Raw genomic sequence first — 16,394 nt, 5'->3', positions numbered from 1 at the left:
CTCTATTGATTGTCCTTTTACATCCATCTCTTAAGAATGAAAAGGAAAAAGTTTAGTTGAATAAATAAAAAAGTAAATAAAGCGGAAAGTCAGTAAAAGAATCAATTAAAAGTGACTTGTGCCTGATATTGACGAAAACAAAGCTATTCCAAAAAAAAAAAGTGATTTATCTTGATTTTTATTTTATCTTTTCAACATTCAAAAGTCTTTGAAATGATCCAACCAGCACCAAAAATTACCAAACAGGAAAAAGCAAAAGAAGACCTACTGAATGATTCCAAAGAAAAGGGAAAAGCGTACAAAAGCAAGAAACAAGAGGCTACTCTACCAACCATACCCAACAAAGATCTATTCCATCGAATCAACTTTTCTTACCAGGCCGCTGTATTTTTGCAAAACCTTGGCTCGTCTTACAAGCCTCTTTTGCAGACTGTTGAGCAAGAAGTCTCAATTATAGTGAACAAAAAAGGCAAGAAGCGGGCCCTCGAGTATGAATCTGTTCCTAAGCAAGATGAAGACCAAGGGGCGAGGTTTAGAAAGCTTGCTAGACTTGCTATGAGGCAATGCAGGGTTATGGTAGCGCATAATCAGATCAAACTGTATGTTCTCACCCGGGAAGAGGCTATAGCTGACTACGAGCCAAAGTGATCCCAATATGAAGAGGTCCATTTGCAAGACGTGTGGGACGATACTTGTCCCTGGCACGACTGCCCGTATCAGAAACAGATGCAAGTTTCTGCTTCTGCCTGTGAGATGAAAGCTGATTGTTTGCTAAAGCAAACAACCAGACAGTACATCAAAGCCAAACTACTTGCCTGTCCTGTGCAACAACATTCTCCATCCCTACACCGCCTAACGCGACGTTGTCTTGCGACAGTTTAAGATCGGATGAAGCTCTCTGGACAAAGAGGGGACGGAAAATTGTGCAAAACAGCAAGATCCCATTTCATGAAAAAGAGGTGATTGACGACGCAGTTTACAACGACAAGGAACAAGAAAGAGAGGGCCATACACTCTGGAGAGGAGAGGAAAAAATTCGAGGATGGGGTGTCTGTCTCGCCAACGATAATGATAAGGAACTGAACGTCGCTACGGAAGATGCTCAAGTCGATGACGTGCCATTTGGATAGTTCACCCATCATTGAGCCCAAATATGTTGTATACATTGGTCAATCCATGTTATCTTTAGAAGCAACGCTCGCAAACGGAAACGCCATTTGCGTCCTTGTTTGAAATTGAAAACAGGGTGACGGCTTTGTCACTCAGCTGCGTTCATGTTTACAAGTCAAACTCCCACAAAGACACAACGAACAACCCAAGCCGTAACCACAACAGAAGATTCTGTTCCACCATGCTGGTCTGCCATCATGCGAAGCGTCCCCTGGGTACCATTTTTGGTATTTCACCTTGCTATTGGTGGCTTCTGCGTTTTTCGGTTGCCTATATCAAAAGTCAGCAAGGGAAGATACCAGTTTGGGACAATGGCGGTGATAGAAAGATGAAAGCTTACGACTCTGATTCTCGGTTGGGATCAACAGCTGTCATGCTCGATGAAGAACTCCCTTGCTCCTGGGCGCTCCCACTAGCAGCAGCGTTTGCTGTCATGACGTTCATATTTTCCTTGGCTTTGGGAGAGTCTTGGACGTACGCAGGAGGAGGCGAAGTGGGATATGTTCTTTGTGTCATGACAATCGCGAGCGACTACGTTAGTCAAACCCAAACTTTGCGAGGTATAACTTACATTTTTGATTGGATTGTTGAGTCTGTCATCTCTTTAGGCTGTTAACTGAGTTACTTGTAAACGGGAAAGACAGCCTGAAAAGTACACGATTCCTGCAAGACGCAAGAGAAGAGGGAACGTTTGAACTTGAGAAAAGACGTCAGGAATATGAAAAGTATACCAAAACTATACACGAGTATGATTCTTCCATGCCTCACTCCTTACTCCTAGTCGCCTGTGAATCTCTCTGTCCTCCTATTGACATTATCGAGGAGTTTTCTTTCAAAGGATCATTATCCTTTCTTTTTATGTTTTTACTTTCCGACGTTCACAAAGGATCACTAAACGATTAATGCAAGTTGACTTTTCAAAAATCATTTGAGATAGCGAGGAATAATCCATAGCTGCAAAGGTAAATGTCCAAGCATGCAGTAATATAAACCTATTGTAAAGGTAGCAAGATGAAAAGTCTATGTCTATTCTCTAATTCCATCTTTTCCATCGTCTCCACTTTTGTCTGGTGTCTGTCTTTTTGTAAAAGAGCAGCAACCCAAACAATAAGAGTACGCCCAGTATGACGCCCACAGCGATGCCTGCCTTTGCCCCCTTGGAAAGACCACCTTTGCCACAAGGCAGGGCAGCGTCGCAGGGTTGAGAAGAAGGAACAGAATATGTCCCAGCTTGAATATTCACATAGGGTGGGTCGGCAGTGTTGTTCATCAGCTACAGATTGCCCCAATCAGCCGCGGCCCATCAGAATAACGCCTCTTCTCACCTGCATAGAGGCCAAGGTAGGGATCATGGCATTGTAATCCAGAGCTACCTCGGTCTGTACCCAGTCATCCCTCCAATCCCAAAATAAATCGTTACTCAACGGCCCGCCCACCATTGCTCCATATAAAACGTGGGCCTCTGTTGGCGGTGAGTTGCGAATACCCTCGAGACTTGTGCCACCCGAAGCAGGGCCTGAATGCGGGTTGGCAGGAGAGTTTGGATGAATGCCCACGAGATAGGGGACTTTCATCGGATTGGACCCCAACAGGTAATTAAGCTGGCTCTGTGCAAAATTCTAACCAAGAGTCAGCTGGAGAATGCCAACCACGACGTACATTGTAAGCATCTGTCTTACTGGAGGCAGACGCCATGGGGGCGTATTTAAACATCAACATAGCAATTGCCATTGCAGGATTCAAACTTGCTTCGTTCGAGTCGCCTTTAAAGTAAAGCAAGCCGCCTGTCTTCGTTAGTACCCATAATACCAACACCAGACGCACCCTTGGTCAAATGCCCAGTCTCCAAATTTCCCCCCACGACTGCATCAAAGAACCTTTCGGCCTCTTTCTGCCATCCCGTCAAATTGCTGTCCAACCCAGCCCCTTCCGCCAACCCAGGCCTTGCTTTGGCAACCTCGGCAAACAAAACATAAATCGCCGGTATTTGGCTATCCCAATTCCATACTGCCTGCCTGCCGCTCAGCCCATACTGCACATAATTATTGTACGCATCGAGATAATACCGCGAGTCGTTGGTAGCCGCCGCTAACGAGAGAGCCGAGAGAGTGAGATCGTCTTGATAACCGGACGAGGCGTACGCCCCCAAAGACTTGCCGAGCGACTCGTAAAATGTCGTTTTCGGACTCGTCTTATTAGCCACCTCGTACAGCCGCTTCGCATGGTCCAGCAATCCGGCCGCATACGATGCATTCGCCAGGGACGGACCACTTGACGAAGCTGCTGTCGCCCATGTAAAGCCAGGTGTGTAGAGCAACGAGCCGATAGAAAAGGCAAATGACGCGGCGGACCAGACGTCTGTCCCAGGAAACGAAGCATTCACCGCATACGCAGGCCGCGGTGTTGGCAATCCTTGGTCTCCGCCCCTATGATTCGTCAGCGCCGCCGCTGACCGAAAAATTACCAGTAGCCATTGTCCACCTTGTCCGAACCGACCTGGACAAACAGCACATCGTCCGCCGGATGGGCCTACTCCATCAGCGCCGTCTCTCCTCCGACACCCACCTTGATCAGCCAGTCATAGCCCCACCGCAGCGTCCCGTCCAGATACGCCGTCTGGTTCGCCATCCCGTATCCCGCGCCATGTGTCAGAGCACCCCAGGACAAAGCAAAGAGCGTGAAACACAGTGGGTAGGTAGCCTTGATGTAGTCTCCTGCGTCGTACCATCCGCCACTCAGGTCCAGTCCCCAGTCAGAGCCATCCCCGAGCCCGCTATCATTCCGCCAGTCCACCCGGTTGCCATACGTCCCACTATCGAGCCTTCCTGACCGCTGCGCGTCGTAAAACCAGAGCGCGTTTCCCAGCACGGTCGACCACTGGGCGTTGGGTGTGCCTGTCGATGGCTGCAACCCTGCCGAGACGCCTGGCGGTGTGTACGTCGGCGTTGGCGTCAGCTGCGCTCGCGACGGCCGTCCCGTCGCGAGCGCCGCAATGAAAATAGCAATTCGCATAATAAACACAGTTGAGAAATGCGCCGACATTTTTTTTCGCCACTCATCCGTCTTCGGCGACGGCGAATCAAAGGAGGACCGTGCATTGTGGCAGCAGCGCTGCCCCAAGCCTCGAGGCTGAATGTCCCCAAAAGAAAAAAAAACGTTCCATGGCGTGTTGGCATGCCTCGTGTCGGAATCACAGACGGATCCCGCCCTCGCCGTACCATCAGACCCCAGCCGATTCTCCCGGTGGCACCCCCGCGCCTAGATCGTTCTGTCCGGTGGGGCGAACAGGTATAAAAGGCGACACCTTGTCGTGGAAGAAAGCATGTCCCACATCTCTTGAATTCACAACCATGGCTGTCTTTTCTTATATTGTGGGTGGATGCCTAGTCCTCCGCGTCTCACGCTGATCCATCCACAGGCTATCAACTCGGCTTGCGACAAGGGCTGCTCGCATGGATCCTCGTGCGCTTGCACGTCCTGCGGTCGCTCAGCGCTCGTCAACAATGCCTGTGGCAACGACTGCAAACACGGCGCCTCCTGCTCCTGCTCCTCTTGCGGCCGTTCTGCCGGGATGTTGGTGAACGAGTGCAACTCGTCGGGAGCGAATGGTGGTTGCAGCACCTGCGGTGCCAACTCGTAAGGCGTTCCGTGTCGGCTTGGGAAACGCTGATGTGGGTAGGTGTGGCTGTACTTCTTGTGCCTGTTAGGTGGCCTTAAGGCTATTGTCGGCTTGGTGATGCTGTGATGACTGTCGGGTATAGGGGAAATCTAGGTAGATAGACGGATGCATCTTGTTGGAAGGGCTGTTACGGGTTCAGGTAGAGTGAGACCAGAAGATGTCAGAGAGGGATCGCGGTGTGCTCTGGTTGCAGTCAGTGCGACGGGTCGAACCGCGTGGAGAGAGCCAGACAGCTCACGTTTATTACCAGGGCTGTATTGATGCTGACGGGTCTGCCGTGGTGGGTCTTGGGTGTGGGTAAACGACGTAGCGTAAAGGTTACACCCGCTTCGAACGGTCAGTGGTTGGCAAGTGAGGCGACACATACCGGGAACTCTGGACGGTTCTTTCAGCCTCAGCATCAGCTCGAAAAGAGGCCAGGCGTTCATGACTCGTCGCAGCACCAGCGTTGTCGTTGCGACACTCACGAACCCAAGCCTAAGCTAAACATATCGTCGGCTTGTCACTGATGAGCGATACGCACAACTCACCAGGCCCAGAAAGATGTAGAGAGCGAGTACGGTGGGAAAGAGAAAGGCGGAGACGGTGAACAAGAGGGTGCCAAGGAAGAGCTGGTCGATATCGTATTCGTAGGAGTCTGTTCTTTGACGGGCAACATTCCATCGCTTACCTGTTTGTTGTTAGTCAAGCGGTGGAATAGGAATAGACGCACCGCGAAAGAGGTTCCACAATCCGCCGAGGCTAGACACTTGCCATTCATAGACAAGGTTCATCATCTTGAAGCTGAACCAAAGATGCAACGATAAGAGGCTCAGCAGGTCAGATACAAGGGCGAGCGTCGTGGTGAGCCCGGTGAGAGACAGCCAGGACAGGATCGTCAGGACACAGGAGAGGTAGGCGTCCAGTAGGGGAGCAACGACATCTGCGGCAGAGGGTAAGATTTCCAGACAGCAGATAGGAAAGACACTTGCTGTTCCAACGTCTGATGCACGCTTCAATGGCCATACAAAAAAACTGACACAACGGAGTGTTGAGCTTTAAACCCACTGGCCAATCATTCAGCCATCTCAGCCCGGATATGGGCATCTTGACCAGATACTCCTAGATTAGAGTAAGCTACCGTTGGCTACTCGTAGCTCCTACTGACGTCAAAAGCAGACGGGAGGTGGGCTATCAGCCACGGATGGTAGATGGCGAGGAGGTTAGATGCGACATGGCCAAGGATTAAATCGTTCTACGTTGCATAAGTTTCGGGATTACATCCTACACGACATACCAAGATAAGCCAGACGGTATTCCAAAACCTGTTCCAGTCAGATCACATATCTAAAAGTAAGAGCACTCGCAAATTGTATCCTCGGCTTTTTTCTCTGATATCCATCGCTTGACGGTACCTCTTGTATCGTATGGATATGCTTGTCACCTGCTCCAGCCTGGTACATAGCTGATCCACTAGAGGTTCCTTAGCTAGGTTAGAAAAGAGCAGACTCACTGAAAGATGATGTACGGCGTAGCAAGAGCAAAAGATGAGTCTCTGCGTGGAGCACAGGATCATCTGGTCGGTCGAGAGCAATAATTCTTGGCTTTTCAGAGGATTTCAATGCACGACGTATATCCACGACCTGGTTGATCTGTCACCGGTTAGATACTCCTTGTCAGTCAGAGAGTCTCACAAGGTCAATGGCTTTTGGCAGGCAAGTCTGATCGTGCACCTGGCTGAAGGAATCTTGCATTGCCAGGTCTCTGTTTGGAGTGGACTTGTTGGGTACGTCAAGTGTCAGGTATTGCAGTCGATTTGGCTTGGGAGGTTGGAATAGAACAAGCGTTATGGATTGCCTTGTGACTTTTGTCAAAATTATCGTCCACAGCAGATAAAAAGATACCTACGAGCATGATTCTGGTAGCTGGTCTTTTCCAAGCCAAAAGTGTATTCCCGATGTCATTTCTTGATTAGAGTCGCAGGATAATGCCTGTCCTATCATCTCTACACCCAGTTCCCTCGCACGTCTTGTTTGCAGCTCATCCCAGGCCTGTTGATATAGAGTCAGCCTTGTCCAAAATAAGAGCAACATTACTCACCTCGCTGACAACCGCAACCACTACCCAACTCTTCTCTCCAGCTTTGAGTCCCAGCACCCTTCCATAGGTATCGTTTGTTACTTTTATGGGCCAATATATAATCATGTCGTGATGATAATAAGAAATCAAATGTAAAACAATGAAATGGATAAAAGGTGGAGGAATGGGGCCCCACAAAATTGACTGGTGTTGCGAAAAATCCTTTAAACTAGAATTTCTCAATAGAAATATTCCAAATGTTATATTATACATTTACATTATGGCTCGATTGAACACTCTTCTCCAGACTCAGCTATCTACGCTTCAAATTCTCGTCTCCATGTATCCTCTCTCTTCTGAACTCTTCCTCTCGCCTGCAACTTTGTCATTTTACCAAGCCACCATCGAAGACGCCCAGGAAGACATTGACGTTGGAGGATTAGACGTGCTAGAGGGTGAGCTGAGAATCGCAGTGGAAGATGGCAAGGACGAATCGGTCGAGGTTTATATCGGTCTGCCTACGCTCTCTGCCCAGCCTGGTGTCGAGGAAGGGATAGTCATTCTAAAACCAAAGCAGCCCACTTGGCTACCTAATACTGCCTACGCCAATCTCCTCTCTTCAATCTTTCCACATTCACCTCAAGAGACCGATCCTAGTGAATACATCCTCACGACACTCGAATCAATTCTTAGGAATCTATCTACCTTTCTATCCTCGTCATCTCCGTTGCAAGGCAAGGCAAGACAAAGTCAAAATGAGGAAAAGGATCAAGGAGTTTTGGAAAGAGTCTGGTTCTGGCTTCCTACTCTCAGTACAAGAGAGAAACGTGACGATCTCGTGTCGTATGCCAATGATATGGGTCTTACTGGTTTTGTACTTGCTGGTATGCCTCTCATTCAACAAAATCTTTATTATGCCTAATTACAGATCCGGAATGCCAGGCAAGCCAGCCTTGCTTTGCATGGAAGGTCCAGGAAAGGTGGTAGATCGGTATATGGCAAAGATCAAGAGTGAATCATGGTCGGATATACCATCTTATCAAAAAAAGGCAAGTTTCCCTCTTGCGCTTGTCTAACCCTAACACTTTGATAGGTCACAGAACGTCTCCGCCGTCCACTTGGACCGTCTCCAGCATCCCGTGCATTCACGTCCATGTCTGAGATAACACAGCTCATCCCCAGATATGGACAATACAACCATCGAGGAGAGATGGGTGAAGTTCGACGGTTGATGGATGAATGGGGAGTAGGGGAAGATTTTGCAGCTGTCGTTTTAAATAATGCTTGAGATGATGTCTGCCTAGTGGTCAAAAGCATAATGCATGACAGCAGGGTATCATTCATTTCCAACAGGGTATCTAGTCAACAACATTTCAAGCCCATCTGTGAATAAACGAAATAAACACCAAAATAAAAGGTGTACTGTATCATGTTCAGATCGACATCTGAAACAAGAATGTTGCGTAGGTCGCAAGTGACGACCTATAAAGCCTTTCCACTTACTGCGCCAGCGTTGTGTGTGGATCAATTGAAAATGCGATGGAATGTTTTCGCAAAGTACTCCAGTCCTTCTGTCCAGCGTTACCTACATCCTCCTTCGTTGCCCCTGGCCAACAGGAGGGGCATGTCCCTGTGCTGGCACTGGCCTACCCTGCATAGGCGGTTGGCCTGGCCTGGTAAGGGGAGCTCTACCCATTGACGGTGGATTCTGCCTGTACGTCTGCGCGGGATTCATCGCTGGGTGTCTTGCAGGCGCACTTGACGTTACAGCAGGTCCCATACCTAAAACCGGCGCTGAACGAGGATTCGGGTGTAGCGGTGGACGCTGTAATGGCGCAGGATGAGGCCGTGTCGAGGCTGGCGAAAGAGTCGATGCCGGAGAAGGCCGTGATGGGTGACCTGAAGCTTGGCTTGGGATGGCCTTGGGCTGAGCGCGCTTCCCAACGGCACGAAGTATTTCGTCGCTAGCCCTCATGTCAACGTTGTCCCAAACGAAACGTAAGACTTACTCGAGAAGATTGAGACAGGCGCAACAGACGACCCACTCAACGCAATCTTCATTGCCCACACCCAAAGTCTGCCACACCTGCTTCTCATCCTCCGTCTTGCCAGTGATTGACAACCGAGTCCCGCCGCCTTTTTCTGGCGAGTTCTTTGAGATTTTGCCAAACTGTACAAGTCAACATCCATCAACCCAATATCTACTCACCTCGACACGCCTCGGCGGGATCTGATGTCCTGCATACTTGAAATAAAACAGCGTCCAAAACTCTGCATTGGGATTAGGCTTGCTGATCTGATACAGCGGCGTATCGTCCTGGTTCACAATCTTGTATATCGGACTCATGACGCCTGTATTTTCAATGGTCCATCTTAAATCCCGCGACGCCTCACACCGCACCGAGTTGTGGGCCTGCTTGTTTGACATGGTGGGCAGCGACGCTGCACTGTTGGCGTTGGCAGAAGCGTTGCGAGAAGGAGGAAAGAGTTTGGCTACACAGAGATCACCTTGGGGAGAAGGCGTGAGGAGGTAATTGACCCGGTTCTACAGCCATGTCAGCCCAACGTCACATGCCGTGACCATACTTCTTCAGTGTGCAGATACGTATACAGAATGTGGTTGGGTTGTCCTTTAAGCCATTAGTCGCTGTCTTACACTCTACCACTCACCATGTGGCGTCACAATCAGTGTTGGTAAATGGTTGGGCATGGGAGCATGGTGAGGCGAGGTGAAGACGGTGTATATCGCTGTGCCCATTGTGAAAGAGGTTGGTTAGAGATGAAAAACAAGTATAAGATGTCCCATCTCTCGAGGAGAACTTACCTGCCATGGTTATAATTGTACAGTAGATGTGTGGCTCCTTTCAGAATATATTCCTCCCTTTTATATTGATCTGTATGCTTGTTATATAGGAGTTGTATCCATGAGTGGTGATAGTTATAATAATGATTGTAATAGTTGTAATATTAAAAGTTGTAATTGTTTGGAAAGAACAGACAACTCTTGTTTCCTGCGTTTGGTGTTATTTAAAGAATGTTTACTTGAAATCATCTCGTGGATTGGTTAATTTGGAAAGTATTTACGATTTAATTACGTTAATTAAATATAAAAGATAAAATCATGAATATTTGTATCTTGAATTATAAGTTTATCGTTATCACTCCAACTTTTACCTTATTTTTTTTATCCTGACGGATCAGGAGGGCAATTTTACATGCGTCTAGGTCAGCTTCAGGCCATGAGGGTGTACAACGGTGATGATGATATTAGAATGACTGACATTGCGACGGTGACCGGTATTCAAGAGTGTTTGCGCAAGGTTTCAAACAACCCATTTGATCAAGGCTGTGGCAGGCAACTGGAGCTTGGCGAGACAAATGTCGCTGAGATTGTTCGGCCTGTGAGTGGATTCATGAGTCTTGCAAGTGGGAGGTTTCCATGGGGTCAAGCTGGAGCTGGGGATAAGGAATCGCTCACCTTGTCCTGAGCGTTGCACTAATCATGGCGCTTTCAACTTGCTCAGGTTATCGTGTCTGGCCTCGACAAGGTTGATGCTGGCTGGTTGTTGACTCGTTGGCGCGGACGTGGTGGATGGAATTTGACCTTTGTTGGCGTACACCTACAACTGTCGACACGAGGCTTGCAACGAATGAGATGAGTGTAGAGATTTTCCAGGCAGTTGATAAGGCATGCCGGCTTTTGCCTTTGTCTCTTGGTTGGAGAGTGTAAAATACTTATCCATTTGGATAAATCGTCGCTTTGTATAATGTCCCAACGCCTCTGACTTTGTAAACTGATCCTAGGCGAATTTACCATACTCTATTGAGCCATGCAGAAAGCGTAGCGATAGGGCAGCATCAACGTCAAGTCAGTGGCCTCAGAGCACAATCTATATTTTATCAGGTTTTGTGAGTGGTCGGCACAGATGGCCAGCGTTGTTTTCCGGCAACATGATTGAAGAGAGGAGGGATGGTGCAAAGGAGCAGCGCAAGAGGAGCGGAGAGGGCGCTGGCTGTGAGCATCAAGCACGCTGTATTGACAATTGTTTTATCAAGAAATAAACGAAGCATGTTTGAGATGTAGACTCATTCAATTGTTACGGTTACCAAACACAATAGGCTAGACTTGCTTCAGATATATCAGGACAATCAGTCATATTTGGCACTCTTTATTAGAACCACTCTATACAAAACCTCATCTTGACCAATCAACACATGCATGAAACCATACGCCTGCCTTGCGCACACCCAACCACTGTTGAGCATTTTTCACAACCTAGGCAAGAAATAGGTGTACTAGGCAACAAGTTTGTACATGAGATCTCAAAAGAAAGAGCGTTCCTAGAAGTAAAGAATGAAAACTGTCAACTCTGATTATGTTTCCTTGTCGTGCCCATATGTTCATACCGTAATTACTCCCACACGACTCTTTTTTACTTTTCTAAACGTTTTCCCGTCGTCGTATCCGTCCGTTTTTCTGTGCAATCATCTGATACTCTCCGTTTTATTGAGCCATACTCTGTAGGCGAACTACATCTTGATTGAGTCGTAGGTAAGATGGAGTACAGTTGGTAGTCTCTTCCATTATTCTTCTTCATCCATATTAAACGTGCAATACCCAGTATGAGGACAACTACCCCAAACCACATCATTTTTTTACCTCGTTGACCCAAGAAAGTGATGAAGCCCGCATCGTCTGCGTGCCAGCTCGAGCCGTAAAAGTGAATAAAGAAGGAATGAGGGACGTTTGCAACGGGAGTGTTTTTGCCGTAGAGTGATTTAGGGAGGACACGCACTGGCGCACTTGGCTGTGTGAAGGTTGGGGGATGGGCAGAGGAAAAGAATGCGTATTGGGCGGAAAGAAACATGGGACTAAAATGCGGTCAGTGACAAGTCGGGGGAGCAAGGGACGTACCCTGTGGAGAACATGATGGTGGGATAATTAGAAAAGTATTGATGGTTGAAAGCATGAAGTCCATGAACAGTGTCATCCATGAATTTTGAACCCTTGCTAGAAAGCATCAGGTCATTGGAGATTCCAACCTATCACAAGTCAATTTTGTCAGAAACCGCGACCCAAAACGCACAGGTTTGGTGATGGGTAAAATCACTTCCCAGTCACCCTGTAAGAGAGGATCCAACCGTCTTCGACATCCAATATCTAAATCCATGTAGACACCGCCAAAATGGTGTAAAAGAAAGTATCGTATAGAATCGGCGCGCTGGATGGGGTATTGGTAAGAGTCGTACATTTCAAGATGAGCCGGATAATGGGCAGCTATGAATTCACGAGAGACCTCGTCTGTCCAGAGCATGTACTCGCTAAGAGGCCCATTAGAACAAGACTTGCCCACCCAAGAGCGACACTTACTAGTCGGGCATACCCTCACGACACTCTTTCCAAGCTTTTCTCCATTGCTCAGGTAAATGGTCATCTTTCCAAGTTTGGTGAATTAGACGGGGAATGGTCTCTCCGGGTCTACGGACTGTCAGCTCTTGCCCGGGACACAACACTCTCACTCACAACGTTGTCACATTGTACAATCTATCCCAAGAAGACACATCCTGGACACGCCCATTCCAGTCCTTTCGCATCCAGTAACCACCTGAGCCCTCACCATCAATTCCCCATTCATCACCCGGTCTAGTCGTGACGACGTCTGCCATCGCAGAGCCTTCATTGTCATTGCCGTGAACCAATAATGCTGGATCCCTAACCAGATCGGCTTCCTGGGCAGCATCGCGCTCATACATTTCCTCTCCAAGCTTGTCCCACTTGTCGATTGCCGAATCTTTACGATTTAACGGCTTGTGCGCGTTTTGTCCAACCTCTCTCCACTCCAGCCTCTTGTGTATCCTGACCGGGTCGCTGTCTCTTAGCTGCTTGATCACATCCTGCGGTCTCCATGCTACCTCTGTCTCTGTCAGGTAGGCCCAATTGGGTATCGCAAGGTAGTACGACACGGTGCTAAGCACAATCACCGTCCCTGTCAGTATCAGCGATAGCAGCGCCAGCAGGATGATGACCATTTTGCGTATATTGACTGGCTTGTCGCTCTTCCTGCTCCGTGGAGACCCAGGAAGCGGCATGGTCCGAGCGCGTCTTCGAGGAGCAGGAGGGATGGAGGTCGAGGTGAGACTGATGGAGAGAGAGGTTCTCCGGCGAGGGCGAGAAAAAGAAGAATGAGGAGAGTAGGCGTAATGAAGGGATGTCGACATATAAAAGACGAAAAAGAAAACGAAATAAAAAGAAGGGAAAGAATTAAATATATATAAATATTTGAAGAGAATAAATTCAAGTTGTATTTTCAAAGGGCAGTTTTAAAAAAAGGGCCCGAGCGCAACCGCCAATAACAGCATACAGTTCCAAATCTACTTATTTCATGTTAAAAGTACATTTCCATTTACTTTATAAAATGCATATTGCGATGCGCCTCTCGCCACTGTCCTTGCCGCTAGCATACCTTCCAGAGCGCAGCAATGTTATAGAAGAAAAATGGCAACACAGCGTGCACAGCAGGGGTATTATTTATTTGATCCCTCACTTTATAGAGGGTAGACACTACGAGATGAGTGCTGGGCGTCCTGTGCCTGCCAGCCTTTGCCAAGTTTTGAAAGTTACGTTATGACGTAGCATTTTTAATTGCAAGTTGTTGTGAACGTTGCGACTGTCGTGGTCGGACATGCAGGAAGTTGAGAAGATGTAGACGGATAGCGGTAAGGCTGGGATTGAGATTTTGAAGGGTCAACTCGGTACAAGCATAGCTCGATTGCCAATGGACCAGGGTTGAAACTGCGCAGCAACTGGGAAAACTTGGAAGCTTCCGGAGATAACGTAAAAAAGTATCCGGGACGTGTGGTAGTGCCCTCGACATCAGACTCGTATGGGTCAGGCAAAGTCATCACCTCCCTTCCTCCTCTTCATCTTCTTGGCCTCTCTGAATCTTCTCTTCCATCCTTGGGTCAGTTCTCCCTTTTCCTTTTCCCAAATCTCTCGCATCGCGGCATCTGTCTCTTTGGGTTGCCTCCAAAAACCTGGTAATGGCGTCGTCTCTTCTTCGGCGTGATAATTTTGGGCGTGATGGTTGGTGAATGGTATACCAAAATGTAGTTCATTGTATGGATTCTGTGATTCTCCTTTTTTCCCTCTAGACCTCTCTGCAGCGTCCTTTTCAGTGGGCAGGGCAAAAAACAGAGGTTGCCCCGGTGCGCCGGCGACATCGAATTTCACCTTTCCTCTACCGCCCTCTATCAATGGGTGAGGCTCGAGCTCCTGTTCGGTCGGTTGCTGGGTATTAATCGTAGGTATGGGAATGTCTAAAGTCTCATCCAGCTCGATGTCGCCTCCTAATGTAGCAAGAAGGGAGAAGCCATTTTTATTCTGCAAAGATCCGCCCGGGAGAAGAGAGTCTGAAGGGACGGAAGGAGCGAAGAGAGACTTGAGATTGGAGGGATTGGGTTGAGGAGTGTTGGAGGGGTATGAGGCGCTGGGCGGAGGTGGTGAGTTGGACGACGCGCAAGAGTCGTTGTCAGAATCCGAGCTGTGTTTGTCCGTGTCCGAGTCTGAATCGTCACTCTCTGAATCGTCACTCTCTGAATCGTCACTCTCTGAATCGTCACTCTCTGAATCGTCACTCTCTGAGTCATCCGAGTCGTCACTTGAATTGTCATCTGAACCACCACTCTCATCTCCGCCATCAGATTCTGAGCCATCGTTTGTAGATTCTTCGTTGATTTCATCACCATCTTCTTGTTCATTGGGAGAGTCGACGTTCATCTTGTCATCGGATCCAGAGGGAGAGTTATCCTCATGACTCGTTTCGCTACTGTTTACAAATCCCGATGAGGCGGAGCTTTCCCCGTCATTCTCCGCCTCAAAAGTAGACTGGATTTCAGGTTCATCCACCTGGACTTCTTCCTCGATAGTCACCTTGGCGAGGCCTGGGACTTCTTGCTTCTTCTTCTCCCTTCCTCTTCCAATTTCCACATCACTATCTTCGTCTTCGGTAAATCCTTTCCACACATTCCTATCCAGCTTTGCTCCTTTTGGCGAGTCATCAATGCCATTTAATAGAGAGGAAAGCACGCCGAGGGCTGCGGATTTCTCGGAGCGAGCTTGAGAAATGAGGTGGAATGGGATGGACGGTAGAGGAGGCGTAGAGATGTGTTTAAGTGGTGCAGCTGGGGACTGGGAAGATGGAGGCAATGAAGGTGTGATAGCGACTGGCGTAAATTGAGCCGGAGTAAGAGCTCTCGTTATTGAAGGCGATGGAGATAAGGAACGATCAGTAGGTTTACGTACAGCAAACAATGGGGATGAAGACAGTGTTGATCCGATTCCGGATAGAGAGTTTTCCTTCTCGACTTCATCTAACAGAGTCTTGTGTGCGGCGAAAAGCGGTGATGAAACAAGTTGCGTCGCATTCAAATCTTCTTCATGGGGAGCTCCCGGTTCATTGATACGGCTTGCCTGCGCTTTCTCGTGGTGGGGAGAGAATAGGGGCGATGTCTCTCTTTGCTCCAATGGTCGCGAACCAAACAAAGGCGAGCTATTTACGCTCCCAATCTCATCTAAACCATACCCGAAGTCGAAGTTATACTCATCCCCTTCAATTTTCCTTCTCTTGCCTCTGACCACTTCTTCGTCCACAATCTCGCCATTGACAGTTTTTCTCCAGATCCCTAACGCCATCTTGTGGTCATTGCTTCCGTTCAGCTCCTCCTTAAAGTCGAAGTTCTCGTATTCCCATTCTCCTTCCTGACGCATATCTGTATCATCCGAGGATGAAAACACGTTTAGTTGTGAGCCCCACTGCAAGGGATTGATAACCTTTCGATAAGTTCTCTGAGCAGGTCTTCGTCTCGCATTATTCTTGCCTTCCAGCACGCCGATAGGTCTGTCCGGACGGACGCAGATAGGCCTAACCATCCTCTTCCTTCCATCTTGCGCATCTATCACTATCCAAAAAGGTATTTTTGCCGCTCGAGAAGCAGAGACAAGTTTCATATCTTGTGCTTCTCTCCCAACGCCTTCTCCTCGCCTGCGTAGAACTCGCTTTCTCTTCTTTTCAGCTTCCTTGGCTTTTTCTTCAGGAGTGGTGTTATTAAGCGCATGTATTTTGACATTATATTGAGGTTTAGCATCCGATATACGTAAAAGAGCACCGCGCCAATGAGCTCCAGACATAGTATTGAGGCATCTCTTTAACTGAGCAGAGGTCGTTTCTAGCGTTAGAAAAGTAAATGGACGAGGGTTGCCTTTTGAAAATGGTTTGTAAGCCTTGCATCCTGTTGAATGATGAGGACATACCAAGAGCATCAGGTTGCAATTCCTCAACATTTTGGACTTTTCCAAAATGCGAAAATCTGTCTCTAATGTGAGCAGCAGTAATATCAGACTTGAGGCCGCCAACATGCAGCCGCCTTGTTATAACTTCAGCGTTAGACATATTTTTGTTTTAGACTGATCTATTACTAGATGCTTGCA

General features: G+C 48.1%; 9 protein-coding genes across 9 annotated transcripts; 4 read left to right on the top strand and 5 right to left on the bottom strand.

Annotated features, from left to right (window-relative positions):
• Positions 1-213: 213 nt before the first annotated feature.
• L203_102363 (uncharacterized protein) lies at positions 214-1,130 on the top strand (the record flags this gene model as incomplete). The annotated part of the gene is made up of 3 exons (XM_066211789.1): positions 214-599; positions 646-728; positions 778-1,130. 3 exons carry the CDS (start codon positions 214-216, stop codon positions 1,128-1,130), a joined length of 822 nt encoding a protein of 273 aa, XP_066067886.1.
• Positions 1,131-1,258: 128 nt separating this feature from the next.
• L203_102362 (uncharacterized protein) lies at positions 1,259-4,182 on the bottom strand (the record flags this gene model as incomplete). Its single annotated transcript, XM_066211788.1, has 9 exons — positions 1,259-1,266; positions 1,313-1,440; positions 1,511-1,701; positions 2,306-2,443; positions 2,496-2,777; positions 2,830-2,933; positions 2,995-3,596; positions 3,652-3,699; positions 3,761-4,182. 9 exons carry the CDS (start codon positions 4,180-4,182, stop codon positions 1,259-1,261), a joined length of 1,923 nt encoding a protein of 640 aa, XP_066067885.1.
• Positions 4,183-4,331: 149 nt separating this feature from the next.
• L203_102361 (uncharacterized protein) lies at positions 4,332-4,887 on the top strand (the record flags this gene model as incomplete). The annotated part of the gene is made up of 5 exons (XM_066211787.1): positions 4,332-4,445; positions 4,492-4,541; positions 4,589-4,743; positions 4,789-4,806; positions 4,850-4,887. 5 exons carry the CDS (start codon positions 4,332-4,334, stop codon positions 4,885-4,887), a joined length of 375 nt encoding a protein of 124 aa, XP_066067884.1.
• Positions 4,888-5,009: 122 nt separating this feature from the next.
• Positions 5,010-7,033, bottom strand: L203_102360 (uncharacterized protein; the record flags this gene model as incomplete). The annotated part of the gene is made up of 12 exons (XM_066211786.1): positions 5,010-5,032; positions 5,088-5,331; positions 5,380-5,519; positions 5,562-5,771; positions 5,821-5,950; positions 5,997-6,083; positions 6,126-6,153; positions 6,196-6,301; positions 6,357-6,480; positions 6,523-6,685; positions 6,737-6,879; positions 6,929-7,033. The coding sequence occupies 12 exons, from the start codon at positions 7,031-7,033 to the stop codon at positions 5,010-5,012; spliced, it is 1,503 nt and encodes a 500-aa protein (XP_066067883.1).
• Positions 7,034-7,187: 154 nt separating this feature from the next.
• On the top strand, positions 7,188-8,195 carry L203_102359 (uncharacterized protein; the record flags this gene model as incomplete). The annotated part of the gene is made up of 3 exons (XM_066211785.1): positions 7,188-7,791; positions 7,850-7,956; positions 8,001-8,195. 3 exons carry the CDS (start codon positions 7,188-7,190, stop codon positions 8,193-8,195), a joined length of 906 nt encoding a protein of 301 aa, XP_066067882.1.
• A 297-nt stretch (positions 8,196-8,492) lies between these two features.
• Positions 8,493-9,738, bottom strand: L203_102358 (uncharacterized protein; the record flags this gene model as incomplete). The annotated part of the gene is made up of 5 exons (XM_066211784.1): positions 8,493-8,871; positions 8,917-9,059; positions 9,117-9,452; positions 9,591-9,655; positions 9,732-9,738. 5 exons carry the CDS (start codon positions 9,736-9,738, stop codon positions 8,493-8,495), a joined length of 930 nt encoding a protein of 309 aa, XP_066067881.1.
• Positions 9,739-10,122: 384 nt separating this feature from the next.
• Positions 10,123-10,969, top strand: L203_102357 (uncharacterized protein; the record flags this gene model as incomplete). The annotated part of the gene is made up of 2 exons (XM_066211783.1): positions 10,123-10,308; positions 10,712-10,969. The coding sequence occupies 2 exons, from the start codon at positions 10,123-10,125 to the stop codon at positions 10,967-10,969; spliced, it is 444 nt and encodes a 147-aa protein (XP_066067880.1).
• A 371-nt stretch (positions 10,970-11,340) lies between these two features.
• L203_102356 (uncharacterized protein) lies at positions 11,341-13,126 on the bottom strand (the record flags this gene model as incomplete). Its single annotated transcript, XM_066211782.1, has 5 exons — positions 11,341-11,779; positions 11,823-11,950; positions 11,995-12,229; positions 12,279-12,386; positions 12,432-13,126. 5 exons carry the CDS (start codon positions 13,124-13,126, stop codon positions 11,341-11,343), a joined length of 1,605 nt encoding a protein of 534 aa, XP_066067879.1.
• Positions 13,127-13,796: 670 nt separating this feature from the next.
• Positions 13,797-16,356, bottom strand: L203_102355 (uncharacterized protein; the record flags this gene model as incomplete). Its single annotated transcript, XM_066211781.1, has 2 exons — positions 13,797-16,165; positions 16,218-16,356. The coding sequence occupies 2 exons, from the start codon at positions 16,354-16,356 to the stop codon at positions 13,797-13,799; spliced, it is 2,508 nt and encodes an 835-aa protein (XP_066067878.1).
• Between the last annotated feature and the right edge of the window lie 38 nt (positions 16,357-16,394).

Source organism: Cryptococcus depauperatus, chromosome 3 (assembly GCF_001720195.1).
Source record: "Cryptococcus depauperatus CBS 7841 chromosome 3, complete sequence".
NCBI classification, from domain to species: domain Eukaryota; kingdom Fungi; phylum Basidiomycota; class Tremellomycetes; order Tremellales; family Cryptococcaceae; genus Cryptococcus; species Cryptococcus depauperatus.
Note: the sequence above shows the minus strand (reverse complement) of the source record. Positions and strands in the feature narration are given on the sequence as shown.